General features: G+C 35.6%; 1 protein-coding gene across 2 annotated transcripts in view; it reads right to left on the bottom strand.

Annotated features, from left to right (window-relative positions):
• Positions 1-13,470, bottom strand: part of ZFYVE9 (zinc finger FYVE-type containing 9) — a 213,668-nt gene that overhangs the window by 113,003 nt on the left and 87,195 nt on the right. For both annotated transcript variants that reach the window (XM_049617176.1, XM_049617175.1), the window contains exons 3-4: positions 11,051-11,159; positions 6,519-8,623 (exon numbers count right to left, since the gene is read on the bottom strand). In XM_049617176.1, the coding sequence (XP_049473133.1) occupies positions 6,519-8,623; positions 11,051-11,120 (2,175 nt within the window). In that variant the 5' untranslated portion in view covers positions 11,121-11,159. The remainder of the gene's footprint in view (positions 1-6,518; positions 8,624-11,050; positions 11,160-13,470) is intronic.

The raw sequence follows: 13,470 nt of genomic DNA on the forward strand, positions 1-13,470 counted from the left end.
GACCCTGCTTCAGATTCTATGTCTCCCTCTCTCTCTGCCCCTCCCCTACTCATGCTCCGTCTCTCTCTGTCTCAAAAATAAATAAAAACATTAAAAAAAATTTTTTTAAATAAACAACATCAAATTTTTTCATACTCTGGAATAATATTCTTTTACCCCAGATAGAATCATAACATTGTAACTCTTCCCTAATATTTCAGGTGAGTGTAATTGTTAACTTCTAAAAAATTATTTTTAAAAATGGTTTTATTCAGTATTAAATTTGAATAGTTATTTTAAATGATATTTTAATTCTTTAAAGTATATTTTCACTTAAACTAAAAATATGGTATAATGACATAAATATCAAAATATTATATAGTTCTGTTACATATCTTTATAGATAAAATTACTCCACAGGGTGCCTGGGTGGCTCAGTTGGCATCTGACTCTTGATTTCGGCTCAGGTCGTGATCTCCAGCTTATGGGTTTGAGCCCCACTGCCAGTGCAAAGCCTGCTTGGGATTCTCCCTCTCTCTCCTTTTCTCTGCTCCTCCCCTACTCACATGCTCTCTCTCTGTCTCTCAAAATAAATAAACTTTAAAAAATAAAATTACTCCTGACATTACTGATTACATATTCAAATTAAAAGCAAAGCTAGATATTGACTGTATTTGCCATTTTATACATAAACATATGTATTATATAAATTATATAAACTTACAAAATATTTATATAATATACAAATATAAAATTATATAAAATGCTTTATAATTACATTTGTAAATACTCAATATATGTTAAGTATCCATAATCCCTAATCCCAAGTGTCTGAAACGGGGAAGCTTTTTAGAACTATATTAAAAATTAATCTAGATCATTTTTCAATATGTCACTTTGACATTAGACATGTCATCAAGCTATTTTTTTTTAAAACTGTAAGTGATAAAGATCACATGTCCCTAAAGGGATCTTGAAGAAATTAGTATGAGAAATGAATCAAAAAGGAAACAGTAATTGCAAAAAAAAAAAAAATGCTCACTGTAGCACACTTAACTGACACTTTGACAAATAGCATTCCAGTCTAACAGAGATGACTTCCAGAAAACACACTTTCAGCACAGTACACTTCAAAATGTTTAATGATGGACTCTTCCCACATAGTGACCTTAGCTAATCAGTATTTAGTAATAATTTTACAGAGATAAATCAATGCTAGCACAATCTTTCCATTTCCTTTTCTATTTTTTTTAACCACAGAAATTCATATAAGCTCTTTCAGAGCTGCAAGGAAACAGAAATAAAGTCTATGCAATCTCCTCCTTTTACAGAAGAGGAAACAGAAGCCCACAGCTCTTTCATACTCATTCCAGTACTCTTTTCCACATTATCTACCTTACAGTTCTCTTCTCTGTTCCATCTATTCAAATCACTAATGCAATAAAAAATTGTCTACTCAAGTTATACTTTTAAAGTCAATTACAATGAAAAAAATAATTGTGAGTAAATTTGAATGGTATATAATACTGCCACCCTCCTCCTCGTCCAACGACTTGGTGCCCGTATTGTTCTTTTTCTATTTTGTAGGTCAAGACCTGGTAGGTAAAATCTTAAAATCCTGCTACTCTACCATCACCTGATAGCACCAATCACTCAGAATTTTTGTCTTCCTTATAAATTCAAATACTTAAATTCCCAGTCCTTTACTCCTGCCCCAAACTAAGTTAACTCAAAGACAATGACTTATATTTCTAGTAAGCAATTCAAGTACACATAAATTTTGCTGCTGTGTCCAGTGTGGTAGAGCATCAGGCTTTGGAGTCCGACAGATTTGTCTTAAAATCAACGCACTCTCATTGTCAAACTCTGAGGATTTAGGCAAATTACTTAACCTTTCTGAGGTGCATTTTTCTCACCTGTAATTACATCTCAGAGAATTGTAATATTAAACTAGATAAGCCTAGCATAAAGTAGAAGTATTCAAAATGTTATTCTAGGGGCGCCTGGGTGGCTCAGTCAGTTAAACGTTCAACATGGCTCAGGTCATGATCCCAGGGCTCATGAGTTCCAGCCGCACATTGGGTTCTGTGCTGACAGGTCAAAGCCTAGAGCCTGCTTCAGATTCTGTGTCTCCCTCCCTCCCTCTCTGCCCCTCCCCTGCTCACACTCCATGTCTCTCTCTCTCAAAAATGTATAAACATCAAAAAAAAATTTTTTTTAATGTTACTCTATTTTCTTCTTTCACATCATCTCAAACAAATACAAAATATCCAGGTAATAATTGCCAGTTAAACAGTTATACTTTTAAAAAATATTTTTACGCCTGCTTCTGTTAAATAGTAAATAGAGCAGTCATTAACCAGCTGGCACCAAATAAATAATAATTGGACACATCAGTGATGATAAATGATAAAGTGTGACAAAGCCTTGAAAATGACCAAACAGAAGATAAACAGCTTTTTTTTCTTTTAGAAATTCTTCTTCACTTTAAAAACTCCTCTTTCCTTTACTCTTTTTTTTTTAAATGTTTATTTATTTTTGAGACAGAGAGAGACAGAGCATGAACAGGGGAGGGGCAGAGAGAGAGGGAAACACAGAATCTGAAACAGGTTCCAGGCTCTGAGCTGTCAGCACAGAGCCCAACGTGGGGCTCGAACTCACGGACAGTGAGATCATGACCTGAGCTGAAGTCGGACGCTTAACCGACCTAGCCACCCAGGCGCCCCTTTCCTTTACTATAAAACTCAATGTTTTCTTAGGCCTTTGAAGTCAAAGTCAAAACATTAATGGGAAATGGAGCTTGACAGAGGACGAATAACCACTATTTGCTGGAGTCAGTGATTTCCACAGGAAATGAATATGAGTTTATAATAATGGTGATAATTTGAATTTAAAGGGCACCTTTTGGGGAAAGAGTTCTCTGTATTCTTTCTACTCTATAATTTATCATCTATCATACAGGAGAAGTAGGGATTATACTGCTATATGGAGCAATTGTCTAAATTAATGTGTGAAATCATAAAACTCACATTTGCTGAGCATCTTAGAGTGTGACATACTTTTCCAATTAACAATGAAGACTGGAATCCAGATCTCCATTACAGCAATACAGAAATAAACTGCAACATTTTAACACTTTCATAAATTCTAGTTTAATTATTTTATATTTTACTTAATTACATTTAACCAAGATGAATGTTATAACAACTCTACTGCTTATCAAGAATTGAATATAGGGGTGCTTGGGTGGCTCAGTCACTTAAGTGTCCGAACTTCAGCTCAGATCATGATCTCACAGTTTGTGAGTTCGGGCCCCACGTGGGGCTCTGTGTTGACAGCTCGAAGCCTGGAGCCTGCTTCTGGTTTCTGTGTCTCCTTCTCTCTCTCTGCCCCTCCCCTGCTCGTGTTCTGTCTCTCCTTCTCTCTCTCAAAAATGAATAAACATTTAAAAAAGAATTTAAAATTTTTTTTAAAAATAGGGGTACCTAGGTGGCTCAGTCAGTTAAGCGTCCGACTTGGGCTCAGGTCATGATCTCGTGGTTCATGAGTTCAAGCCCCGCATTGGGCTCTGTGCTAACAGCTCAGAGCCTGGAGCCTGCTTCGGATTCTGTGTCTCCCTCTCTCTCTGCCCTCCCTAGCTCACATTCTGTCTCTGTCTCTCTCAAAATATAAATAAACATTCAAAAAAAAATTTTTTAATTAAAAAAAAGAACTTAAGCTTTAAACTATGCTAAATAATTTCCTACAATGTTCTATTAACTCCTTCTATCATGTGTATTTTTATCTTGTCCCATTCTTTTGTGAATTTATTTCCCCTTTCCCACCTGTACTTTTCCACCTGTACTCTGATGTGATCTCATTTATCTCACACACTTTAGAACCTTGCCCCATAAATTATACCTACTTTTTTACATCGCCCTCTCAAAATAGTCATTTTGTAACATGACTTTCCTGACTCCCTCTGCCATTCTTAGAAAAATTAAGCTCTTATCCCTCAGTGATCCTAGATTACTTCCTTCATACCACTAGTATAAATGAAGAGACATGCTGGAAGTGATATGACTGAAAGAAAGGGTACCAGGGCTCTTGCAATATTCAAGCTATGAGATCCTAGGCATATTCCTTGACCATTCTGAGCCTCTGCTTCTTTATCAAATAGGGAAAAATTAACAACCCATTCTACACGGATATAATGAGGATTAATGAGAACAAATATAAGGCATATATAATTGGCTTTTAACACAATGTATATACTTTGTTGTAGAATGGTCTGTTTGTCTGTCTACTCAGATCAGTGGTTCACAATTTCTTTTAGAATTTTTTTAAACTCCGGGAAATCCAAATAGTCCTCTCTCAACTTACTGAAATCAGCGCCCTTGATTACAAACTCCTTGAGGTCAATGAAGTCATATATTGCAATTTTTGTATCTCTGCATCTCCAATATCTAGCTCAGAACCTTTCATATATTAGATGCTTAATATATCCTCATAAGAGCAAAGAGTATTAAGCTATAGGTATTAAGTAGAGAAATTACCGGGTATGCAAACTAAATTTCTTTTTTCAGCAGTGAACAATATTTTACAAAATCACATTGTTTGGGGTATTTTTCTAGCTATTTCCCCAGTATAATCTTATTAGTAGCTAGAAAAAGAATACAATTGTTTATAAGTTCTTTTCTTCCAAGAAGTTCAAGGATTTTTACAAACATTTCTCACCAATCCCTAGAACATCTCTGATGTAACTGGAGATAAAAAGGAAAAAAACCAGAATATGAATCCATAATCCACGTGAATTCCTAAATTCATAAATGCCACTCAGCAAAACTTCCATCTAATTTTTCAATTTGTGAACATTTTGCCACCATTTCCTTTCTAAATACACCTGAGTTACCTATTTACTCATTACATCTGGATATGCTGGTCTGGAACATTATTATTTGCTCAAGAAAGCAAAATTTTCAGAAAGTATTCTACAGAGTAAGCGACACACAGAGCTACATAAAAATGACAACTCTAATTCCTTAATAGAAAACTGATTGTTCAGGCTACTGAGTTTATTTCAGACTACAAGATATTTAAGAATTAAACAAACTATTTTCTTCAAATTTTAATAATCAGAGACCAGCAGCCCAATCACAGCTTTAACTTCTTTCTGCTCCTCATCATTTTGTTCTTTTGTACCCTTTCTGACTGCCCAGCCAGGAAACATTCTCTTCCTTCTCCGTATTAACAGAATCCCACTTGTGTTCAGGCAACATTGGGCTCAGCCCCAGAGGATGAATCATGATTCATCTTAGCCAATCAATTCTGTTCCCCTTTATCAATAATTGGTATAAAATTGCACCTGTGGTCTAGACCTGACCAATAAACTGAAAAAAGTTGCCAGGGATTCTTTCCTCCTTGGTGAGACTGCAGCAAGAATAGGCTCTTTTGACCCCAATTTCCCTGTACTTGAGAAGCTGCCAGGTTGAACTTGATGCTTACAGCTATGCCACTCTCTTGAGATCATGAGTGGAAGACCAAGGAAACTTTAGAGATCCTCACTCTATGCCCAGACATAAGTGAGTCTCTATCTTCAGGCTTCCTGTTGCATGAAATGCTATTTTGTCTAAATCACAAAGAGTCAGATACCGCGTTCCTTGAAGGTGAAAGCATCCTAATTAACACAAACAGACCAATAAATCATGCAAGAAGGGAAGTAGAGATTAATTACTGAGCACTTACTATTACATCTGTAATCTCATTTAATCTTCATAAAGCCAAATGAAAATTACTAATCTTTTGTTTTGTTTTTATAAAACTAAAGCTTAATAAAGTATAGTTAAAAAATAACAAAGCTGAAATTGGAATCCATACCTGACACCAAACTTCGCAGTCTTTTTAAAAATATAAAATCCCTTCCTCCTAGTTCATAGCTCTTGTTAAAAAGACAAATCAGTAAGTTGATATGTTACAGCGAGGAAACTTAGGGAGACCTAAGGAATATCAAGTATTCTTACAACCTTGTCATAGGATCTGCAGCCCTCAACTCTATTTTGTATCAAAGTTAAAGGGGGAAAAAGACAAAAATATGTGTATATGTGTATAAAAAGTTCCAGAATGTCTAGTAGAGTGGCCAAAATCCTGTAACAAAAACTAGGATGGATTTTAAGTGTAATACTCAATTTTTCACAAATTAAAAAAATATGAAGTTAACTACAAGTATTTCTTAAACCAAAAAAATAACTTCCTTATTTCAAACTATTCCATTAACCAAGTATCTATCAATATAGAAACCACAAAGTTAACACTTCCTCAATTCTCATCTGTTCACGAAAAGTGATTCAGCTTAAATCTTGGCAACCAAAAAAATTATATAAATACTAAGATTCAATGAGGTCATTTTTTATTTAGAAATTTACTAGAACTGTGTGTTCCAGGCTATTTATAATGTCATCTCAACCAGAAGTATGTTCACCTTATATTGTCCTTATTAATTTCTAATTGAGCTTAATAAAATAGGCATGCCACATTTGTGACCTGAAACACACACAACTTACCTTCCCACATGCTCTGCAATGATGCCTCCTTTTGGTGAATGTGAACCTGGCTTCACATTTCATGCAATTTGGAGCCTGAGAATCTGGTACCCACACGGGAGCCACCTCACCCAGAGTAGTAAATGGCTTCCTGGCAGAAATTCCAAACTGACCAGCTCTGAGATCATTATCTGGGCTTTCTGGAGCTAATGCAAGGCACGGTCTACTGGATATCCCAGACTCGTAGCTTTCTAAATGTTCCCCATTTGTATCAGCAATAGTGATGTTTCCCAAAGAGGAATTGCATACATTGGTTGCTGAATTTTCCCCTAATTTTGCTTTTCCAAGAACATCATTTTTGTTTTTAATATTATTTCCACTATTTGTAGGAAGGTCATTTTGTAAGTGGTCAGACAATGGCTTTGGAATTTGAAGTTTAAGATTAGAAGGTTGCTTGGGTCTTGCACCACCAAAAGGAACACTGATAGACTGCAGGTTTGCTACTATCTTAGGTGAAGATTGCCCAAGCACTGATGGAACTTGGCTACAGAAACTGTGTAAATAATTTTTCTTCATTAGGTCACCAGTGCTGTTTAAAAGTAGACCACTCCCTTCTGTGGCTTCATTTCCTCTCTGTTCATAAATATTTGAGTAGCATTCTGATTTGCTCTCTTCTATTTCTTTTTCTTCTGTTACTGAATCTTCTTTGGAGGGTAAAGTCTTTGGAACAAAACAAACAACTGGGCTCTGCATTCCATAGGAATCACAATTAGATACAGAATTTGCTGCTGGTGTATCCATAGTGGAGAAATCACATCCTTCACTTTCATTCATGCAAGTTCCTTTTAAATCTAGACCTGCTTCAGCCATTCTATCACACTCTCCTCCATTATCACTGTAAATGTCCTCAGGCTGATTCATCTGCAGAAACTTCTCATTTTCTTTATTTATTTGGCTGTCATTCATATCATTTAGCTTAGTCAATTTCCAATTAGTCATCTCCTGAGAATCAGAGAAATGCTCTGTCATATTAAGAAGTTCTGTAGTGTCAAGTATTTCTTCATGTCCACAACCTTCCTTTTCATCAGCTCTAACTTCACTGGACACAAGGCAATCTGAAAACTGTTCACAGTTATCATCCCTTCCAGACCCATTAGGCATGTCTGTTTTGGGAAGCAAAGGTAAACCAGGTCTGATGGATTCTTCGGTTGTTCTCTCCTCTGCTGGCTCTTTTGTCATCAAAATCCCCTCACTCAGATGGGAAAAGGAGTTTGGACTCCCTAGATCTGTCCTAGCAGAACTGGTTTTGCAAGTGAGAACCTCATCTGGTATATAGTTCTCTTGCTTTTTAGCAGCAGAACCTTCTTCATCTGTTCCCTGGGATGAGATTACTGAATCAATTGTTAAACTTGTAATCACAGACATGGAGGGATCTCTACCTACATTTTCATCATCCTTTAATTGTGAGGGGGAACAGACACTGGCTAGATTATCAGATGAAGTAGTACACATATGTTTAACAGAATCCCCCACTGCACTTGGTCTATTCAACAGATCCATTTGTTTCTCTGAATTCATATCTTTTCCAGTGGACCCATTTATACTAAAACTAAATTGATCAGTTTGTCTGCTTTCGTCATCCAGTGAACAGCTAAAAGCATCCATGAGGGACTGACTATTGTAATTATTACAATCCTGCAAATCGCTCTGTAATGTCCTCTTATCACAATTATGCATGACGGCTACAACAAGAACATTCTTCTCATCTGGCAGACAAGCTAGATTTCCACATTTTTTTTCTCCCACTTCGACAGCACTGCGTTGATCATCTCGATTACAGTTCCTTTTAATTAACTGATCTTCTGCAACGGCATTTTCATCAATCCACATTGTGTTAATCTCTGGATTCAGAGGATACTCCTGTCCATTTGCACAATGGTCCTCTCCCTCTGTGGTCAGAGAAGCTGAATGAGCCAGAGAGAAGACTTTCAATTGTGGCTGTGACTCATTAGAAACTGCAGGTTCATTCACACTGGCCAATGCAGGGTTAAATGATAGTCGGTGAGAAGGGGAATCTAGAATCTTATTCCACTTGGTATCCAATAAAATAGGAGAAACTGTTTCATCTGAAAAAATAATTACAATAAGTTTGCTGGTGACACCGGAAAAGCTAGGACTCAGTTAATCAACTACATTTGCAAATACTCTGAAAATAAAATATTCCTAGGATATCTAAAAAGAGAATATTTCTAGAACATGGAGTTTCTAATTTTTAGCTAAGAACAAAAAAATATTATTAAGACTATTCCTGTATTACATGTCAGTTTGGAAAAGAGGTCATTCATAAGGGGAAACAAGTATAGCCTCAAACACAACAATCTGAGAGAGCAATAAGAAGAAAATCAGTTGGGTTGAAAAAGAATTAGTGTAAGGAAATACTAAAAAGCAGCTAGAAAGGGCAGATTGGAAAGGCAGAATATGTGGAGAATGGTCCTGAATCCTCTGAGTGTTAAATCCTGAGTTGACCAAATGTAGGCTAGCAGAGACTTGAGATTTAGTAACATATGCTTCCTTTAAAAAAAGAAATCATTATTTCCAAGATGGTTCATGGAAATAAAAAAGAATTACTGCTTCTTACAAGAATATTTAATATTCAAACAAGAATGATCAGTTATTAAAATTTCATTATTCGACCACCTACCACGTGGGCATACTGTTAATTATCTAGTGTCATCACCATCCATGTGTGCTATATTTTTCATTTAAAGAAGGAAATTAACACAAAATGAAAAATCACTCTATTTAAAATATACTTTGAAAGACACCAGGCTACACATTGTAGTTTTAATGCAACTTTAAATTTTGGGGGCTCCTGGGTGTCTCAGTCAGTTAAGCATCTGACTTTGGCACAGGTCTCACAGTTCATGAGTTCAAGCCCCGCATCGGGCTCTGTGCTGATAGCTTGGAGCCGGAGCCTGCTTTGGATCTGTGTCTCCCTTTCTCTCTGTCCTTCCCCTGCTTGTGCTCTCTCTCTCTCTCTCTCAAAAATAAACAAACATGAAAAAAATGTAAAAAAAGTTTTTTAATTTTACAATTTTTTTAAATTTAAAAAATTCTAAAATTTAAAAAAAAATAGCTCAAAACAAAGAAACAACATAGTTCCAAACAAGAATGTGGCTTCTGAAGTTCTTCTCCTTCTAGGGAGTTATTTTTTATAAGCAAATGCTGTATTTTTGAACTAAAAGACAATTTTTACTGATTCAATGAAAATGTATTCAAAATCAACTACATACAAAATACCCTACTAGAATCTACGTTAGTCACAAAGAGAATCATGTAATGAACTAACAGTTTTATGAGAGTCAATGGTATTCTAGAAGTATATTATTCATGTGATTAGGTGTAGCACCTGTGTAGATATCTTATGACAAATAACTGTGATACACAGAGGGCCAAACCAAAGAAAGGATTGAGAAATTATTTGTATAAATGATTGAAACAGAGAGGAAAACACACCTTCTGCCTTGGTATGTATAAAACCCATCTAGATCCAATAAAATCTCAAATTATTAATTTTTACATTTACATGAATCCTATGGCTATGGAGTAGCTTCAGGTCATCAACAGTAAAATATGAGAAGAGCACGCTATTCCATGTATCATTCCTTCTCCCTTTTCTTTCCTAACCCCCATAATCCCATATTCTTTTTAAGGTTTGCTCTATCATAGACCCAAAGCAGTAAAGTTAAAACTAATCTCTCTTCCCAACTACTATCAAAGAACAACCTGAATCACTGGATATAGTAAAGGTTTGGAGATCATTACTAAAATCATGGAGTTCAGATGGAAATATACCAAATTGTAAACTTGTTACATGCCATTTCCCCTTAGAAACAGAGAACACCAAGGAAGGAAGGTGAGGTAAAAGATAGAGATTTAATTATGGCTTATCCATTCAAGTCATACTCAGAGGGAAATTTAAAGAAAAGTTTTCCCTAAACGAAGTGAATCTTAAGCTGACAGTTTATTTAACCATTTTGGCAGTAACTTAAAAATATAAATCTTTTAAAATTAGTTTACAATGTATCTTTACTTTTTTGGTCAATCAATAGGCAATAAGTTATTTTTCTTAGTTTAGAAATACAATCACACATTCTAAAGCTTTTCTTGATCATAAATTGGTTGTATAAAGAGAGTTTAGGCTCTAATATCATACTGCCTGGATACTTATCATCCTGCCACTTATCAGCAAACTAACTTTGGGGAAGTTGCTTAATCTCTCTGTGCCTCTCATCTATAAAATATAGATAAAATCTACTTTCATGGGATTATATTAAAGATTAAATAATACAGTCCATATAAATGCATTAGCATAGTATCTGGCACATAGTGCTCAAAAATGTTCGTTCCTCCTCTGGGTATTAAAATATAATACTATTATCATTAAGTCACTTTACCCAGTTTTATTTTTTTTAAGTGTTACATACTCTTAAAATCCCCCATTCTCCATATCATAAATATATTCAAACAGATTCACCAAAGTAAATTCTCACCTTCGTTTTGTTCAAATTCATCTAATACCTTGTCCAGGTTGTAAGCTTCTGCTTGGAAGTAATTCTCCATCGGTGAGGAAACACCACTTAAGAGACTTGTTTAAACTTTCTAGAAAGTAGATCAAATTTGTATTATACTTTCAATTACTAAAATATAATTTATAGACATTACAACTGATAACAAATATAAATGATCATGAGACTGTTATGAACAATTATACACCCACAAATTGGAAAACCTGAAGGAACTAAAGTCCTAGATGAATATAACCTACCAAGAGTGAATCATGAAGAAACAGAAAATCTGAAGACCAATTATTAATAAGGAGATTGAATCAGTAATTAAAAATCACCCAACAAAGAAAAGTCCAGGATCAGTTGGCTTTACTGATGAATTCTACCAAACATTAAAAAAAGGATTAATACCAATGCTTCCCAAACTCTCCCAAACAACAGAAGACGGGGGGAACACTTCTAAACTCATTTTACAAAGCCAGCATTACCCTGATACCAAAACCAGATAAGGACACTACAAGAAAGGAAAATTACAGGGGTGCCTGGGTGGCTCAGTCAGTTAAGCGTCTGACTTCGGCTCAGGTCATGATCTCGCAGTTCATGAGTTCGAGCCCCATATCGGGCTCTGTGCTGACAGCTCGGAGCCTGGAGCCTGCTTAGGATTCTGTGTCTCCTTCTTTCTCTGCCCCTTCCCCACTTGTACTCTGTCTCTCAAAAATAAATAAATATTTTTTAAAAATTAAAAAAAAAAAAGGGGGGCGCCTGGATGGCTTGGTCGGTTGGGCGTCCGACTTCGGCTCAGGTCATGATCTCACGGTCCGTGAGTTCGAGCCCCGCGTCAGGCTCTGTGCTGACAGCTCAGAGCCTGGAACCTGCTTCCGATTCTGTGTCTCCCTCTCTCTCTGCCCCTCCCCAGTTCATGCTCTGTCTCTCTCTGTCTCAAAAATAAATAAACGTTAAAAAAAAATTTTTTTAATTAAAAAAAAAAAGAAAGGAAAATTACAGTATCCCTGATGAATATATATACAAAAATTCTAAAACAAAGTATTAGCAAACCAGATACAATAATACATTAAAAAGACCATATGCCATGATCAAGTGGAATTTACTCTGGGACACAAGGATGGTCCAATATCTGTGAATCAATGTAATACACCACATTACAAAATGAAGGGTAAATCATATGATCATCTCAATAGATGCAGAAAAAACATTTGACAAAATTCAATACCCAATTGTGATAAAAACCCTCAATCAAGTCAATCAAGTGGGCAGAGTAAGAACACACCTAATAAAAGCCATCTATGACAAGCCCAGAGTGGACATCATACTCAGCAATGAAAACCAGAAAGAAAGCCTTTCCTTTAAGATCAAGAACAAGACAAGGGGGATGCTCACTCTCACCACTTGTATTCAACATAATACTGGAATTTCTAGCCAGAGCAATTAGGAAGAAAACAAAACAAAAAGTATCTGAATCAGAAAAGAAGAAGCGAAACTGTCTGTACTTGAAGCTGACATCATATTCTATACAGAACACTCTAACACTCCACACAAAAAAACCTGTTAGAATAAATGAATTCATTAACTTTGCAAGATTAAAAAGTCAACACTGTGCCTACTGGCTGGCACAGTAGGTAGGGAGAGTATGCAACTCTTATTCTCTGGGTCATGAGTTCAAGCCCCATACGTAGAGTTACTTAAAATTTTTAAAAAAAAATTTTTAAGTCAACACACAAATTTAGTTGGGTTTCTATACACTAACCCCAAATAATCAGAAAGAGAAATTAAGCAAACAGTATCATTTACAATTACATCAAAAAGAATAAAATTTCTAGGAATAAATTTAACCAAGGAGGTGAAAAATCTGTACTCTGAAGACACAGATGAAATAATCAGAAGACACAAACAGATGGAAAGATATTCTGAGGCTCATGGATTGGAAAAATTAATATTGTTAAGATGTCCATACTATAGATTCAATGCAATCTCTATCAAAATTCCAATGGCATTTCTCATATATACATACATACATACACACACACACACACACACACACACACACACACACAAACACACTCATCCAGCAATTTGTTTGAATCCACAAAAGACCCTGAATAGCTGAAGCAATCTTGGAAAAAAAACAAAGCTAGAGCCTTCATAATACCTGATTTTAAATTATATTACAAAGCTATAGTAATCAAAACAGTATGGTGTTGGCATAAAAACAGACACATAAATCAATGAAACAGGAAAGAGAGCCCAGAAATAAAACCACACATATATGGTCAATTAATTTATGACAAAAGAGCCAGGAATATACAATGAAGAAAGGATAGTCTCTTCAATAAATGGTGCTGGGAAAGCTGGACAGGCACATGCAAAAGAATGAAACCATATATAGA

The sequence above is a fragment of the Panthera uncia genome (genome assembly GCF_023721935.1).
Source record: "Panthera uncia isolate 11264 chromosome C1 unlocalized genomic scaffold, Puncia_PCG_1.0 HiC_scaffold_4, whole genome shotgun sequence".
In the NCBI taxonomy this organism is placed as follows: domain Eukaryota; kingdom Metazoa; phylum Chordata; class Mammalia; order Carnivora; family Felidae; genus Panthera; species Panthera uncia.